This window comes from Rhipicephalus microplus, chromosome 3, assembly GCF_043290135.1.
Source record: "Rhipicephalus microplus isolate Deutch F79 chromosome 3, USDA_Rmic, whole genome shotgun sequence".
Lineage (NCBI taxonomy): Eukaryota > Metazoa > Arthropoda > Arachnida > Ixodida > Ixodidae > Rhipicephalus > Rhipicephalus microplus.
Window position 1 is genome coordinate 97,503,357 of NC_134702.1, and position 18,158 is coordinate 97,521,514.

Below are 18,158 nucleotides of genomic sequence, written 5' to 3' on the forward strand. Positions count from 1 at the left end.
AGCTATTATTATTTCGGATGCTTTGTCTGTATGTACACATCTCACGTCCGCAAAGAATTCTCCTCTTCTCAGGATATTTTGGTCTCTCGTACCGCATAGCCTATCGGAAGTTCGGTTTATTTGGGTCCCCGGGCATGCTGGAATTGAACTAAATGAAATTGCTGATTCGCTCGCTTCGGCATCTTTAAATTTCCCGGTGGTGCTAGTAGCTCCACAGTTTCCTTTTATTACTGCCAAACGATTCAAAGGCCTGTTAATCTTAAAAATCAACGAAACGTCGCTTCTACAATCTGAAAAATTTCGGCACTTGCAATTCACATGGAACACCGCAAAATGCCTTTCCCGTCAATGTGAGGTGACCCTCACAAGCTTTCGCTGTAGAGTTCCTCTGTTAAATTTTTATCTCAACAAATCAGGATTTTCATTAACTAACCTATGTGTAGTTTGCAATGAACCGGAAACAATAGATCACTTTTTTCTCACATGCCGCCGCTTCGCCTGACTGCGCCGAATAATTCTTGAAAGACCGATTGGTATGCTCGGATTGCCAGTTAATACATCCACCCTATTATCGTTTGGAGCCAGTCAGTTGGGTGTGGGCTGCAGTGCTATTCTGTCAGCGCTACATAAATTCATTCAGGCAACCGGAAGGATATGCTGCTAGTGGTACTGCCAAATATATCCAATTCTTTCTCCCCCTTCCTCATTCTTGTTAATTTGTTTTATATAATCTGGTTTATCGCATTCTTCTGCAATTTTTCAGGTTTTTTCAAAGGAACATTATTATTGTTCCTATCTAATTTCTCTTTATTTTTTTAGCAAGCGTTGTAAAAAATGATCTATTATGAGGTACAGTGTGGCCAATCCCCCATGTGGGTATGAGCCAAGATCTCCTAGGAGACAAGACAAGACAAAACAATTGATGGTTTATGGCATAGTGGGCACTTTGCAAATGTGCTTGTAGCAGTTACCCAAATAGTGTTTGAAATTAAAGGCTCTAGAGAGGCCGCTCTTCTAGCTTTCACTGTGATTGTGCTGTGCGTTCTGCTCAGCCCTTGTGTGTCTTTTTTCTTTCTTTGAACACGCGGCTGACCTTCAGTGAACCATGCTCTACATCTACATTGTGAACTGTGGAGTGCAGTTCTAAAGTGTCGTGTCTCGCCCAAGGAAGGTTTAAAAAATTGCTGGAGTGGAAGCTCCCGCAATGCCTTGCCAGCAGAAGTGAGGCCAGCTTTTGCCACTGCCAAGATGGCGGAAACATGCTCTTTTCTGGTAGTGCACACTTAGAGATTAAGTGGCTTTGATATGCTAATGTAAATGCTACGGCAGTTATATATTCAAAGATAGTTGTTCCCGACAAATTAACACACAGAAACAAGCGTGGGTGACTGAATCTCCTAAGAACTTTGCCTCCAATTATAGGCTTACTAAGGAAAACTAGTAACACTAAGACGCACTTGGAGCACTATGTGACCCTAAACCCGTTGGGCGTGCGAGGGAAACGCTCCGTTCTTATTGGCTGAACAGTGATACTTCATGATACCCCTAGTAAGAAGGCCACTGCGACTGCCATCTTGCCATGGACACGGCTTTACTCCTGGGCAATCATTTCCACTCCAGCATATTTTTAATCCTCGTTGGTCTCACCATAGCAACTACACAGCTCTGATGCTCAAAACAGCCAATGGCCGTGCACACCTGCCGTTGGGCATGTGCCACAGAGGAAATGGCATCAGCTGTCCACGGAAGTGCGAGCGATTTCCAGCCGACTGAAATTTAATTGTGAATTCCCTGCAGCGTGCTCCGTCATGTTTGGCTCACATGTTTGCCAGAATCTGTCGACTGCCCATCGGCAGTGTTTTCTGACCACGCTGAAGAAGTGTTGCAGGGCCCCTCTAACATTCTCTACACCTACCCGCCATGATCTTTCCTTTGATTAGATCTCACAACACGTGTATGATGACTTGCAATTTTTTTTTTTTTTGCACTGGTGAAATATTTTTTTGCAGCTAGTCAGTTCGCGTGTGTGAGCAAAAAATTTCAAGGTCAGGCTGGGGTCCAGCGCTTACAAATAATAAGACGCGCGTTTATTACAGCTCTATCTGCTTTGTTCACTTCTGAAAAATTATAGAGATAAGAAAGCACGTAATTCTTTACACAATTATAAAATATACCTTTTTCACCAAAATACAACAAAAAAGAGAGTGGTAAAGACACTTCTTATAGTACAAAACTACATCCGAAACAGACTGTTTAAACTTGGGTACAAAAAAAGAAAATGAGCTATGTAAGAATGGAGTTGTTGATAATAAATACTCCGTGGTGGCGACGACCAGGTGCTACGATTCACGACACGTTCCGTCTAAAATGACCACTATTTGCAAAAAGATTAGAAAATGCTATATAACACAAGGCAAAGGTCACACCAGCACATCCTCAGAACGGCGACCTGGGCATGCCGAGTTCAGAACAATCATCGTGCCGCTATGATGAACACAAATGGCCATGAAGTTCCACATTCATCGGTAAACCTCTAACACAGATGGCAAGTGTAGAAATTAAGTGTCACCAGTAGCCGCACAGGCAACCGCGAAGCCTTGTCATGTCCAAATGCTAGATGGATGATGTGGATCACCATGGAGTCGACGTTCCATGTTCGGTTTAGAGAAGCTTGTTGGTCAGAATTTCGTACACCATACGCCTCCTGAAGTAGGGCATGTTTAACTGTTCAAAAGTGATCTTGGCATCCCGCGTAATGTATTCGGCGTACTTGAGAGCAAACATCCCACAGTCGCTCCCGTTCATCTGGTGCGGAATGTCCTTCACAGTCTCGTACGTCCAGTCAGACATATCGAGTTCCTTCTGCTTTTTGTCCCTGCTTTCCTCTTGCAGGTACTTGCGCAGCATCTCGAGGCACTTGGGGTTTTGGCCGCCCATGGAGTCATAATAACGAATCGTGCTATGTCGGAAGTCGATGACTGCCAGGCACCAGTGAACGCCCAAATGCACCGGAACGAGGATGAGGTCATACGAAAAAATATCCACTCGTCTCGTCCAGCGCTTGATGGCGGTGTAACCGCTGGCGAGGAGCTTGGGGTAGAAGAAGGTATTGAAAGCATACACTGAAGGTAGACCTGGCTCAGTGCGGCCACGCTCCATGAGCATGTTCATGTAGAAGTTGATGACCTCGTCATTTAGCCAGTTCAAACCGCCGAGTGTTTCCATGTCCTTGCGCGTCACCGTCAACTTGAATCCCGTGGCAATCACTTCGTCAGCAGGTGTCGGTCTCAGCGCACGGTCAATGGCAGACTCCATTTTGGGTGTCAGCTTGGGCAGTACTTCTTTCGTCACTTCGGCCTCGACCTCCGTTACGGAAGGCTTTTCTTTCGACGACACCGAATAGGCTTTCTTTAACCGGCCTTCCAGGCTCTTCTCCTTGGTGATTATGCTTGCCTGGGCTGTTTGGTCCATGTGCTTGAGCTTGTCTTTCAGCTCCTGAAGCCATGTCGGCGAAAAGAAGTGGCTGGATGGCAGTTCGGGAATCTCCGGTGTTACTGTGCGTACCGATGATGGAGTCGACGTTGTCGACTTTTTCGCAGTAGCAGCATCAGATGTTAATGATGTCAGGTGAGGTTTTGATGACGCTGACGCAGTAGTGGGTTTCCAGGGTGCTTTGAGCTTCGGGAATGTCAAGTGCTTCGCAGATGTATACGACTTCACGAAGAGTGATGCAGGTGCTGTTCTCTCACTTTGCGGCTTGTCGGTCTTCCTCGCATCTTGCTCCCGGGGTGGTACCAAAGGGGACCATTCAGGCTTCGCAAATGCAGCGCTGCTGCTCGCCTCACCAGTGCTACTCGTGCTGACATCCCGTAAGCGTGGATTCAACTGGTACTGTGGAGCGGTGCACTGCTGCTGCAGAAGCAGCTGGTATTCGCGCTTCTCCTGAAGTCGCATGCAACTGTACGGCGTCGAGGTAATGTAGCGACCGCCGTTACGTAAGGGAGCCGCGCAACCGGAGTTCGTTGGACTCGGCGAGCTTCGCATTTTGACACTTTCGGGCGAAGATCTCTGAAATGGCGCGCCTCTTGTTCTGCAATAATACAGCGGTGAATTGTGGTTCCTAATAACCTGCCTAGAGGGTTCCGACTTTGGCTCGGCCACCGACGGCAGCGATGCGGAAAGGGATGCAGGTCTGTAGTTCTGGCGCCGTTCTGGGGACCAGAACGTCGTCTGCTGCTGGTCTGGTGGTTGTAACCGAGGCACGACAAGGCGGTCCCGAGGAGGTTCGGGAGCGCCAGTTGGGCTGAGACAGCGCACCGCCTGGCTGACGAAGAAGTTCTGCATAGGCTTGCGGATCGCCCAGCGTAGCCAGCTCTCGCGATGATTCTCCGGTCTGCCCGGCGCTGCCAGGCGAGTGTCGTCGGCGCGAAAGTGCTTACGGCTGTTCCGAGCCTCGACAATGACATCGTCGTCGTCGTCACCGTCACCGTCCATGCTTTCGTCGCGTTTACGTTTCTCAGTGGCGCGCCGGTGTTCCTCCGGCGGCGTGCCGTCGCTGTGAGATGGCAAGAAGAAACGGAGCAGTCTCGCCTTCAACCTCGATATCATTGGTCAGTCCGTTTCGCACGTTTGTGTGTTGCCTGCCAGAATACAATTTTGTAAAATAACTTTGGTAGACTTCAATGTGCGCGGCCTCATCACACCATAGCGTACAGCTAGCGCACTACCATTTTGGCTAGCGTAAGTTGGCACAAACAAAAATGGCGGACGGAAACCATGACGCCGTGCCATGACGGAAACCACTACCTCAACGTTGCTTTCACATTTATACGTTCTGCCTCAGATGGAAAAAAATTGTTTGAACAGCACTTGTGCCAACTGCTGCATATCATGAACAGCGGGTTTGACGAAGCTCTTGAGCAATGTATACTTGTAGGCCGAACAGAAAATAAGAGGCGATGTTTACGGCATACTGATTATACGATTTCCATGAAAGCGTTTTTGAATATCGAACATTTATGCTTGGAATTCATTTCAAGGAACTACTTCGCGCGCTCAGCGAACGTTAGACTTTTTCGCGGTCAGCGTACCCTAAAATATGTGCCCTTGGCATGATGCGAAAGTGAGAGTTCATTCTCGGTCTTATACACTAGTACTTTGGCCATGATATTATCCCTCAGTTCGTTTGACAAGCCTGTGTGTGGCGTAGTACATACGTGCATGCGCACTGATTTCAGGCTCGAGTGATCTTGGTAAGGTTGGCTTCCAAAGTCATTAAGTTTCATTGTAGTAGGTGTTAATTTCGAAGGCATCTTCGAAGCTGACCATGCAGACTGTCAACGCAAAGCTCTCGTCCACATTAGCCTTTGTCAGGCCAACGCCTCCTCTAAACAATGCCTGAGGAATGGCTCGCGCTCCCCGCGGAATTGGCCTGCCTTCAGTTTTGAGCAAGCGCTGCGCGGTGGCGCTCGCGACCGAGAACTATCGGTCAAGAAGAAAGTGAAGGAAACGGAGACTGACATGTGGAAAATGGGCACGATTAAGAAGTCCGCACTAGAGATCTATCGAACTTTTAAGCAGGAAATTGCCAAGGAAAGGATCTATGATAATACTCGGGGTAGTTCTCTACTGTTTGAGGCCAGGACGGCAGTGTTGCGAACCAATACATATTGGGATAAATACGAAGGGGTAGACGCAGTATGCAGTGCGTGTGGAAAGGAAGAAGAAACTGCCGAACACTTGATAATGTTCTGTAACGGGCTTCACCCTATAGTTCAGGATAATGGCGCAGAGTTTTTCAAAGCACTGGGGTTTAGGGACCGGGAGGGCAAAATAGACTTTAAGCAAGTAGACTTAACTAGAGGGAGGTTATCTGATTGGTGGCTAAAGTCAAAGCACGAGTGAAAATTAAACTCTTCACTGCAAAGGACAAATCCTTAAACTCACTTTTTAAGAAAAAAATTAATAAATATAGTTTTGAGTTCATTAAGTAATACGGTTTGGTGGCGCTAGCCACCGCCCAATCTAAAGGGTACAGCCATATCCACCCATTCATCATCACAGCGACGGGCTGTACCAAGGAGGATACATAAAAGGTCCGTTCGATTCACCTGCACCACGTGAACCAGTTCACAAGGTGCTGCACCTTGCCATTCGTTTCAGTGGTGCAGCATTGACGACCGCTGAACCCTGCCATTCGTTTTGAAAGGTGCAGAAGAGGTGCAGCACCGGTTCACGATTTTCCTGCACCTCCTACGCTGACGGTGCCGGCTTGGTGCAGCCGCGCGTGCTGCAGAGCAGACGACGCAGCACTTAGACGTAGGTGGCTTAGGCGCCGTACCTGCCTCTACAAACGCGCTGTGTATTTTCAAGATGTTTGCGCCTCATGAACTGTCCGCATGTGCGTTTCGCCATAGGTCAGTGTCTGATGAACGGTGTAAATTAACCGAAAAGAAATAAGGCCAACACCTTGTCGGCACATCGTCATTTGTTTCGGGTGTCGTGCTCTGTCTGCACCGCTGAACTCACGCTGCACAATTTCTGAACTTCGCGTGCACAGCCGTGAACCGGTTCCGACCGGTGCAGGTGAATCGAACGGACCTAAAACTTGCTGGAGTGGAAGCCGCCTATGCGCCGTTACGAGAGAGAGTGAAGCCGCGCGAGCATGCGGCGGCCATGTTGCCAGTGGCAGAAAAGAGCCGAGCGCTGCAAATTTAATGCTTCACCGCGCTGCGGGTGAAGTGACTCGTGTGTTTATAAAGCAACGAAAACAAGTAACTCTGGTTGTAAATGTTTATTGCGACTTGTACGCAGCCAAGAGGCTTGTAGAGAACTCAATTAAAGTGCATATGCAAGAAATCGCGATGCCTAAAGCAAACACATAATCGAAAACATAGGTGCCCTACTGGTGGTTGAAAATTATTGCCCTTCTCAAAAGTGGTCCCACCTTACTTTTGACCGATTCTCGGTTTTTTTCTTTCCTTCGTCATGTGTTGTATCCTCACTTTTACGTATTGTTCAGCGATTTGCCTGCACAAACTGTAAACCTGATTATCAAGCGTATCAAAGTCTAGGACGTGCTGCTCTAGTTTATGGAACCAGTTTTTCTCGGAGGAAGCTCATAGATTTTTCAGGATGAGGTGTCTTGCTCTTGACTTCACCGTTGTGATGGAATCACATTCAGCCTGTAGCCGCCTCAGTCCTCGACTTCTTTACAGGGGCTAATGACATCTCGCGACGGTAAAACAAGACCACCTCGCCTCTTACATTTAATTAAAGGTGTCAGCTCATCTGAGTGCATGGCTGCTATGCACTCCTCACAGGTAGTTGCAGTTCGACCTTTCGAACAATGAAGCCTGCTATGTATGGCACCACGGAATTGACAAAAGCAGAAAAGCTTTCGGGCTAGTCAATGCGATGCGTATTGTCGTGGTCATCGAGCTGCAGGACTGGGGCCTAGCGCATGTCAGTGAGATTGCTTCTTGGATGTACCATGGCTGCAGGAGTCGTTGCATTCAATACGGAGAGAACATCTTGGGAGCAGTGTCCAGAACTTGAAGACGTGACTTCCGTCTGAACCAATAGACGCTTGTATGCAGCCATAAACTGTGAAGCTGTTGGGTTGTTGTTATGACCGCCTCATCCACGTATTGATTCAAAGAAGTTTTCGGCATAGTCTTGACTGAGTTTGTGTGTCACTAAGTATTTCAGCTGACCCTGGCTGACAAGTCTGTCAAACATTCTTTCGGTGCTTGCCATGCATCTCCAAAAACCAATGAATCCATTTTTTTTCAGTCCTTCTGTCACTGCCGGATCTCTCAGCCCGTTTATGCACGTTCGAGTCTCCACAGAAGAAAAAAACGACTTCCAGAATGCTTCGTTTCCCTGCCGAAGGGGCGCTTTGTACGACCTTGCCAGCGGGTTCCTGGAGTTTAAGATGTCAAACAAGCCATCAAAAGTTCTAATAAACGTAGATCTTGTGCTGGCACCATTGAATTGCGGCAGCTTTAGCTTTTGTTCGCAGAAGTCCAAAGCGTCGGCAACTGAGGCACTCGTTCAGTTGTACAGCATATCGTACCTTCATTTTCTTGCTTTTCCCATTGGACGTGGACTTTCGTAAGTTTGTTTCCGAGCCACAACCCTTCTTCACGTTGAAGTGCCTTCAATGCCACTTCATAACCCCATTTCACATGCTTCCCTTCAATGTCAAAGAGGTGATCAAAGCACTCTGGCGTGAAGTGCACAGAGCGAAATGATCTCAGTCTTTCGCATTATACTTCTCACGGCGAACGGCCCACTCCCAGAGGCTCCGCGTTACGGGATTTTTAGTAAACCTGTAAAACAAATCCGGACTGTTATGTTTTGCACGCTTAGATCGCGTCAGCTATAGCTCCCTTTAGTAACGAGCGCGGAATGGCTATGTCGAAGACGTTTTCGTGTACGTACAGGTGGAATGTGAGGCCACAACCTTTTTTCAACCTGTTGGCACATCCGTAAATGACGCAAGAGGCAACCATTGTAAACCATTTGTCTTTACAAGCCGACAAGGTGAAACAAAAACGGACGAAATCAGCAGCCGAGGGCGTTGAGCACGCTTTTTGCCACTGGCAAGATGGCGGCGGCTGGCTTCACTCGCACAGCGTCCCTTCCACAGCGTCCCTCTCCATATTCCTCTCACAACATCATACCTATTGTAATTCCACAGTGCCCTGTTTTTCATTTCCGCTGCATTCCTGTTGCCTTTAGTCGTCACGTATATTTCGTGTTCCCTTAGGTACTCGGTCCCATTGCTTATCCATACGCCCAGATATTTGTATTTATCTGTTATCTCTAGCGTGACTTTCTGTATTCTAAGCTCACTACCTTCGTTGTCATTAAAAATCATGACTGCTGATTTTTCCTTACTGAATCTAAAATCTAACCTATCTCCCTCATTACCGCAGATGTCCATCAATCTCTGCAAATCTTCCTTGTTGTCGGCCATTAGCACTATATTATCTGCGTACATTTGCTGGTAGTGCCTGATCAATGAGTTTTCCTTGTTTGACTAAAGAGAGGTTGAAGCCAAGTCCACTTCTCTCTAAGTTGGCCTCTAATGGATGGATGGATGAATAGATAAGTGGATGAATATGGCTGTACCCTTTAGATTGGGTGGTGGCTAGCGTCATCAAGTCATAATACTTATTGAATAAAAAACTAGATTTTTTTTCTTAAATAGTGAGGTTGAGGATTCGTATTTTGCAGCGAAGAGTTCGATTTTCACTCGTGCCTTGACTTTAGCCTCCAATCAGATAACCTCCTAGTTAATTCTACCCACTTAAAGTCTATTTTGCCCCCACTGTCCCTAAACCCCAGTGCTTTGAAAAACTCTGCGCCATCAACCTGAACTACAGGGTGAAGCCCTTTAAAGAACATTATGAAGTGTTCGGCAGTTTCTTCCTCTCCACGCACACTGCATACCGTGTCTACCCCTTCGTATTTGGCCCGATATGTCTTTGTTCGCAATACTCCCGTCCTGGCCTCAAACAGTAGAGAACTACCCCGAGTATTATCATAGATCCTTTCCTTGGCAATTTCCTGCTTAAAAGTTCGATAGATCTTTAGTGCGGACTTCTTAATCATGCTAATTCCACATGTTGGTCTCAGCTTCCTTCACCTTCTTCTTAACCGATAATTCTTTTTGGTTTGGCCCCCTGCTGCTTTCCAAGTATTTGCCCGTCAATTTTCTGGTTTGCTTCTTCCATTTTGCATCGACATTCTTCATGTAAAAGTAGCTGAAAAACTTCCTAGCCCAACGCTCCTCCCCCATTTATCTCAATCACTCCTCAAATTTTATCTTGATGCGAGCTTTCCTGCCATCGAATGATGCCCATCCCACATCACCTTCTACTCCCTGATTTGGTGTATTGCAGTAAGCTCCTGGGCTTAATTTCTCTTCTTGCTTGAACCTCTGATCTCATGCTAAAGACCGCATTGCCGAACGTCAGACCAGGAACCATGGCCTCTTTCCAAATTTTTCTGACAACACTATACCTATTGTAATTCCACAGTGTCCTATTTTTCATCACCGCTGCATTCCTGGTAGCTTTGGTAATTACGTATATTTCGTTTTCCCCTAGATACTCGTAGAATCACTGTATATGCTACCTTTAGGTACATATATAGTAACTCTAGGAACTTGGTCCCATACCATAGCTTATCCCTACAGTCTCCATGGCTGCAGTGTACTAGGACTGCAGGACACTGTACGGTCTGTACCATGGCTTATCCATACGCCAAGATACTTCATAGATGGATGGATGAAAGTGGCTGTACCCTTTAAATTGAGCGGTGGCTAGCGTCACCAAGCCGCAACACTTAATGAACCAAAAATTAGGTTTATTTTTTCCCTTGAATACTGAGGTTGAAAATTTGTACTTCACAAGGACGGTAAATGCGCCACCTTGAGGTCCAACGAAATGACACGCTGGGACACTCGGATGTGCACAAATTTCAGAGGCTCCGTGCCTTTTCACATCGTGCATCTATTGGCCGACCGTTAGGGTGCCACCACCGTGTTGCTCCAATGCCTCGGTTCTCGGTTGCTCGCACGGTACCAATCTAACCCACGTGGTTCTTACGCATGCGCGTTCTCCACCAGCTGGGATTTCGCAAGGCTAGGTTGGTGCCAAGCTCGATAAATTGTGCATAAAAGTTCGTGTTATGTCATCGTATGGGACTCGCACTCGCGCCAGTCCACCGTTGAGGCCTGGTAAAGTGCATATTTCGTTTTTTGACATTTTTTTCGTGCTCTGTTAGTCGCACAATTTGCGCATGTGTCTTTATTGGCACTTGCCGCGGTTCTATTTACAAGTGACATGTTGTGGCCAAAGTCTCTCATCTTTTCTAGTTCGAGCGCTTAGAAAAGAAATAAATACGCCTTGAAGTCAGTATCCCGTTATAAACCGTGTTTATCGGAGGCCTTGTGCCAAAAAGTCTCCGATTCTGCTCGTCTCTTCTCATAGGTGCCGGTTAAATTTTTGTTTTGCAGTGCGCCCGAGTAGTTTTGTCATCTAGGCGCATGGAACGCAACATCGCGGAGCTCTGAAGAAATCACCGTTGATTGTAAGCCTAGCCTTTTTGAACGCGTTGTGCGATGACGCACGGGCCTTATAAGGCTGGCTCGCCAGCAGTTCCACATTTTGCAACCGCCCGATGAAAGAAAATCGAAGAGCGGCTTTGTTTTCCCTCCGATGCGTCAACGCTCGCGCTCGGCTGTTCCGTCCCGAGCGGTTCGCATGCTCACGTGCCGTTTCTGACCTTGCCGCGTTCATTGGAGCAGCGTTATGCTCGGTTCGGCGTGCCGTCCGAAGCCTGCCCGTTTTTTTCGCGGCCGATAGTGTTGCTCCACCTTGACCGTGAGTTACATAAGTCTTGGATTCGCCGCTTGTTTGTCTGCATCGTGCCGCTGGTCCCGTAATCGAAAACAGCAGCGCAGTTGTGCGTGCCTCGTTTGGGACAGCTGTGACGTGCTTTGCTGTTCGTGATGACCGCACTGCTGGCCCGAATGCTCTAGCAGCGCAGCGAACACGAATGCATACCTTGCGAAATAAAACAATCCTGTCCGGAAATGCCAGTAATCGAACGCTGTAGGGGAAACTTCGTTATTTGAAACCTGGCCGCATCCACGGTGAGGTGTGCACGCGGTGATATTTCGTGCGAACTGGCTTTGCGCGTGAAAACGTGCGTTTATGTGGTTGGGGGCTCTCGCCAAGCATCGTTAGATGCTTGCTGTAACTTCAATGTGATGGCAAATGTTATACTTTCCTTTCGTGCGACCGAGCGTCTTGATAAGTAGCGAGAGTGCTGGCGACGGTGCCGATTCCGCAAAGAAGTCGACAGTGAATGTTCGGCAGTGATGCGATGAGGTAGACTTAGCTTGGGGCAAGATTAACTGCTCTTCAGCTGCAGGTAATCTGTTCAACTAGTTTTATGCAGAGGCTGCTACGGAGAAGCCCTGCCAGCACGGCAGGCTGTATGTTATTTGTACAGCAAATGTTTTGTGGAATTGTTTTAATTAGTCGATCATAATTTGTATGTCTAGCCTTTGAGGGAGCATCCTTTGCTTTTTATCGTATTGTGTGAACCTAATTGGGCATGTAAATGATACATGTAGAATGATGCACGTGCCAGCCTGTTGCTTCAACATGCTCAAAATTTTGCTGACATAAAAGCTGTCTGACAGGCATTGTCATTCCACCTGATACATGCCTGTTATTCAACACACGTCGAAGTGGTGTATTGCCTCCAAATGTGCATTGCTGTGTGGCTCTCTGTTCCATATCATATTGCTTTCCTTTGTATGTATTTAGTGAAATATGGTGAGCTTACTTGATAGGTATTAAGCATTTAAAGATTTCATTGGGTTTCGATTGTACTGATGCCTCCTAAGTGCACCTCATTGTTTACCAAAACTTTAGTTGTGCTAAATGTTACGCCATCAAGAAACGATGATAAAAAATATTGCGTTACAGTTAGATACAAGAGTCAAGAGTTCTCGCAAATATTTGTGTATGAAAAAGTCTCTGGCATATGGAAAAGTGCAACTGCCTAAAAGAAAAACAAAAAAAAAGAATTTGTTCACGATGAAAGAGCCTGTCATGGGGCACGACCCGACAGCAAATATGGTGGCCCTTCAATCGACGTGACTGTGCCTTGCGCAGCCATGTGCTCTGCTCATACCGGTCGGGTAGTTGTGCTTATAGCAGTAGGCCAGCATCCACACCGCTTATCATTCTTCCTAACTGCTTTTTGATTAGTTTCAACATATTTTCTCTTGGAAGACCTGAATATAGACTTGGCAACTGCAGCTAATGGGTCTGCGATTTGCAGTTTCTGTAGTCTGTGTTGGGCAGCTGTTTTGCGGTAAAGTAGTCTATTGAGCTGGTTGTTCTAACCACGCAAGACTTTCATGTTCATTTAGGTTTTGCACTAAGTAGGGTGGGAACAGCTATCAAAGCTGGGTGTTCGTGGAGCCTCGCTTCCATATATTGCACAGTGCTGCTAGGCTTAGACGACGGCATGAGTCAGCACATCCAATGCTATACTGGCATTATAATGAACATGCAAGATCAAGTGCCAGTTGCAGAATGCAGAAAGGGGACTTGAAGGTCGTAACTGCTGTCATTTGACAAACCTCAGTGTAGCACACAGCTTATACCTTGCCATACTTTTTCACCCTATCAAGGTGAATGATGCACACTACATCTGTGCTTAAAAAGTGACGATATCAACATTACGTGGGTGATAAAGTGCGATTATAGTCCTGCAAAAAGTGTTTGAGTGTTTTGACTTTTAACATACCCGCCGCACAATTGTCACTGACATAACCAACATTACATGGTAAATAAATGCACAATCACCACAGTTTCATTTGCGAAAGCTGCAAATGAAACATTTATGGCCTTATCAAACAGGGTATTTATCAAATAGCGAGACATGAAGTCACTGTTTCTTTAACTGTTAGAAAGTGATTGCTGCAGGCGTAAGATCTCGGTTGGTTTCGTTGGCAGTCACTCGGCATATTGCTTGCAATTATTTCTTTGATCTTTCTTCTCAAGCATTGTGGCAGGAAACATGAAATATTGCACTTGCACACTAGAAAAAATATTCACCCAGAATCTTTTTCTGAAGATGTCTTAAGTTATGCGTGAGTGTCTGTTGTATTGTAGGCTGCAGACATCCCTAGAATGCTGTTCTTCAGAGGTGTCACTATTGCATGTTTCCTATTGCCGTGTTAGTTGTTGCAGCCTTGAAAAAAACATGGTGTGACCTCCAGATCGCAAGTTGGGCATTCGTAAATAAATTTTTGCAGAATCATTCGTTGGTGTTCCTCGTCTTTTCCTGCAGAAGACCTCTATTCCACTGCCATGAAATTCAGCAGCCTTCTTAGAAAGTGTTCACCTTTTATTTTCCACCTATTTTGATTTGCATTGAACTCAAACATTGCTTATGCTCTTTAAGGCTGCCTCTTTTGCCCCCATTCGCAGAGGTGTGCGCTGTGCTGGAGTAGAGACGGCGCAGGGAGGGCCAGGGTCCTGGGTGCCCACCGGGGCGCCTGGGGGTGAAGGCATCGAGGAGGTGCCCTTGGGAGCAGTTCATGACGGAGGAGGCGTGTCTGCTGCCTCTCAGACGGAAGGAGTGGCGGTGGTCGTAGCCTCGGCTGCCACTGCGTTTGCGAGCAGCAGCAGTGGTGCCAGCTGCAGTGGCGTGAACGGCATGGTTGCGGGCACCTCATCTCAACAGGTGGCCCTAACTGAGCTTCCCACCGTTGACCAGCTCAAGGCGATGGGCCTGTGCGACACGCTCATCATTCTGAGTGATGCCAGCCAGAGTGCACAGCCCGTCAGCCTGGTCAGTTCCCTTGAGGTGAGCGAGTGTTTATCTTAGTCGGACTCTGAAATTGTGGTGGGAACGTTTTGGGCCGAACATTCCGTGGGAATATTGCACATGGTAAGTGCAAGACAACCATAGAGCTTCCTAATGAAGGGCTAGAGGGATATCTGGTGCTAGTGTCTATGTGAGCTTCAACACATGATGCTTCACCCAGCATGGGAATGGTGGCTGGAGCCATCATGGATTTGCCTTAGTTTTATTCTTTCAGATCTGCTCGCCTCTGTGTGGCTTGCTGCTGCTTTGTTGCAAGACGAAGTTCAGCAAACATTAAGCAGTTTCACTTCACAACTTGAGCATTCAAATTGGGTCACCTCCTTCACAATGATTGATTGTTTCATTCAGAGAGAGAAAAAAAAAAGGGCCAGAACACTACAACGAACAAAGCCATAAGTGCATTCAATGTCGTAAGCACGAAAACTTGGCAAGTCTGTGTACTACCGACCATTCCCGTGGTGGCTGAACGATTGCAGCACCAGAGTTCTCTCTAGTTAATATTGGGAAACTCCATGGCCTAAATAACCACTGAACACAGCATCACAAGGGATTTATGTCTCCTGACTTCTGCAATGGACAAAATTGCACTTACAACAAATGTCTCTTAGCGTCGTCAATCGGTTACAGCGAACAAAGTAGGCACTCCAGTGACTTCCAGGGACACCACTTTCGAACACCAATAAGCCACTAATGAGGTGCACATAGATTCTTATTGTTTAATGCCAACCCTGCCTCCGCAGCCCTATAGTTGTTGCTTTCTTTGACCCTTTCTCATTACGTACCCTTCTGCCCTTTGTTCTCCCCCACTTATCTGAGCACCCCGCATCGCCAGACGACGTCCATGTTTTCATACAGCCACCGATATTTCGAAGACGGGTCGGCTGACTAGTCTCCTTTCAGTTTTCAATTTTGATTGCAACTCCTTTCCTTGTCTCTCTCATGTCTGCTCTCCTCTCTTTATCGTAACTCCTTCGCCCGTCTCCACTAAGTCTCCACTGCTGTGCCACGGCAGCCACACTGGCTCGAATGAAGTTTCTTTTCCTGGCTAGGAACGGGCCTGGCGTGCCCAGATCAGTCGTCCTGGCCTATATATTGCACGTGTGCGTCTTGCTTGCTGCTGGTGTGCGTTTTTAGTCAGGATGGTGGACAGGAGTCCTTCTGAGCATTTTTCTGCCACTCAACGCTATGTCGAAAGTGCAACCGCTTGGCTTGGGTGTAATCCAGGCATTTAAGGGGGCAGACTGGTCTTAGACATTTTTTGTTTATTTCTTCAGTGATCTTGACCAAACTGCACAGGATTATGCCGTTTTTCCTGCTGATTTCAAATATTTAATTAGTTTTCCTGTAACTAATCTTGTTCCTGAGATAACTTAAGTTCCCACCCTATTGTTTAAGACTGCCATAGAAAAAAAAGTGCTTAATTAGAAGGGATATTTAGGTTATGCCAACATAGACTAATAACTATAGATTGAAACTATGGAAGAGTTTTCTGTTTTAAGGCCTTTCTTGGTTATTTTACAGCAAAATGAACTATCCATCTTCAAAAGCAGTTGGAAATGTGTTATAATTTTGATGAGTAATTAATTAAAAGGACTTGCACTCTAAATTCTGCTCCCATACTTGCATTCTACACACATAGGGTTTTCATTGCAAAAAAAAAATATTGTTGTACCTGCCCTAGCTACAGAGATATTGAGGCCTCAAAATTGAACAGTTCTAAATTTACTTTTTTGAGAAAAATAGAAAAAACTAAAAGCACACAGCTTCTTCAAAAAGCAACAGTCAAGGTGCGCATGTTTTGAAATCCTCATAAAGGTGCTCATAAATTCGTAGCAGAGCTTCTAACACAGGTGCCGGCCAATCACAAGGAAGCCTCAAGGTCGGTTCCCCATTATTTTGCAGGTTCTGCATGTTAACAGCACCAAGAATCTGGACAGTTATAATGACATTACAAAAAATTTACTCCTTCCTGGTGTGTGAAAATTTGCAGAGAGATAGAGAAGTACTTGCATATACATAATATGTCAATTTTAAAAAATGAACTTTTTTGTCACTTTTTGGTCCCAAAGACCAGTCTGCCCCCTTAAGACTTGCTTGTAGCAGTTGACCGCCTGGCAGCAAACTTGGTTCTTCAGGTGTCCCAATATTCAGCTGTGGAGATGCTGAAGGCTTTGTCCGCAGAAGTGAAGGCTACATGCATGCAAAACTGCTGTTGTGAGGCCGACTTTGTCGACGTCCGACCCATTGCCAAGCCCGAAACTTCCAAATGGGTCAACTCCGACGGCGATTTGTGGCATGCGTCGTCGACTCCATGGGGAGGAAGAACATCTGCTGGAATAATTTCATTACTGTTGCTGATCATGCCAACACTGCAGAACCGGGCACGGCTGAGGGCATTGTGAATGAAGTGTGTAGCGAGAAGAATTCGGAGAAATCGGATAATGACAATGACGAAAGCCAGTGCCCACATGGAGGCCTGTAGCAATTGGCTATATTAATAGTGAACAAAGTTGCGAAGGGCCTCGGCGAAGAGCATGCTGCCGCTATCATTTAACTCGAGACCACCCTAATTGCTTCTTGTCTTTAAGGGGGGGCGCGGCAAGTAAAGTGCCGATTTTGGTCAAAATATGCGATTTTCTGATTTATTTTTTTTCGTAATCTTCAGACCTTCAACTTCCTTGTTCTAAAATATTACAGCGAAACGTGCGCTACAAATCCCGCAAATAGTGTTTTTGCCGAGGCTAGTCGCCGAAAAGTGCGAAAAAAAAAGCCCCTGAAACGGTGTTGTTCACGCCGCACAAACGCGCCAAGTTGTTGACCGGGGGCCGCCATTTTGGTAGCTTTGGAAAGAGGAGAAAGCCGGCTTCCCGATGGTCGCGGTCTCGTATTTCGCCGAGTGAAAATAAAAGCGCGAGGAGCAAGTAAAAAAACGAAAACGAAGAACGGCAATTGGCTGCGCGGGTCACGTGGTAGCAGGCGCGACCTCTTACTGGTCAAAGCTGCGCCGCGCACCTTGGCAACCTTGGAAGCGCGAGCGCATCTGCGGCCGCCGTGTCGAGAATCATCCGGCGTGCGCTTCGTTTTTTGCCAGTTTGCTGTTTTTGTGATAGTTCGCGTGCTTTTTTTACCAAGCTTTGTTTACATCGGTGGTCTCTTCTGAGTGCTTGCTCATACTGCGGTGCTATGTTGCCGCAAAAAAAGTTCCGGAGCGTCCACAAGTACGGCAAGCGTCGGAAAGCTTGGAACAAAGGGCAGACGACTGCGGCTGCCGTCCCAGTCGCAGTTCCGGACGGAGCATGCTCTTCAAGCGTCACGGAGCCTCTACTCAGACCCTTCGCTGATTGTTGTGAGGCCGAGAGTGTGGAAGGTGCCACATCGTCGTATGTCAGACCGCCGGATGCCGTCGACCGTGATGGACGCTCTCGCGAACCCGATTGCGGTGGCACCGCGTCGGCAGCCGTTGCAACTCCGGGCGTGCGCGCGTCGAACATTCTATCGCGAGTTTCGGCCCAGATTCCGAGCAGTGAAGAAATCGCGCAGCGGGCGCAGACAAGGCGGGATGTTTTGGATGCCGTAGCATCGAAGTCCGCTTCAAAGCGGAAGCTCGAGCTTCTGAACGAAGGCTGCGACGAAAATGACGGCGGTAAGGACTCCACATTTTTCATTGTAAATAAGAAGATGCTGAACGGTCTGCTTTCGTCAGTAAAGTGCAACAAGTGCGACGAAGGGTC

General features: G+C 47.0%; 2 protein-coding genes across 2 annotated transcripts in view; one reads left to right on the forward strand and one right to left on the reverse strand.

Moving 5' to 3' along the window:
* Positions 1-2,052: 2,052 nt before the first annotated feature.
* Positions 2,053-4,754, reverse strand: LOC119172252 (uncharacterized). The gene has a single exon (XM_037423294.2). The coding sequence runs from the start codon at positions 4,606-4,608 to the stop codon at positions 2,662-2,664; it is 1,947 nt and encodes a 648-aa protein (XP_037279191.2). The 5' UTR covers positions 4,609-4,754; the 3' UTR covers positions 2,053-2,661.
* A 5,779-nt stretch (positions 4,755-10,533) lies between these two features.
* The window catches only part of LOC119172261 (uncharacterized), a 32,150-nt gene continuing 24,525 nt past the window's right edge, over positions 10,534-18,158 (forward strand). The window contains exons 1-2 of the mRNA XM_037423307.2: positions 10,534-10,659; positions 14,028-14,406. Of these exons, the coding sequence (XP_037279204.2) occupies positions 10,622-10,659; positions 14,028-14,406 (417 nt within the window). The 5' untranslated portion in view covers positions 10,534-10,621. The remainder of the gene's footprint in view (positions 10,660-14,027; positions 14,407-18,158) is intronic.

Coding starts and splice junctions, on each gene's coding strand:
- LOC119172252 (XM_037423294.2), bottom strand. CDS start 4,608: ATGATATCGAGGTTGAAGGCGAGACTGCTCCGTTTCTTCTTGCCATCT.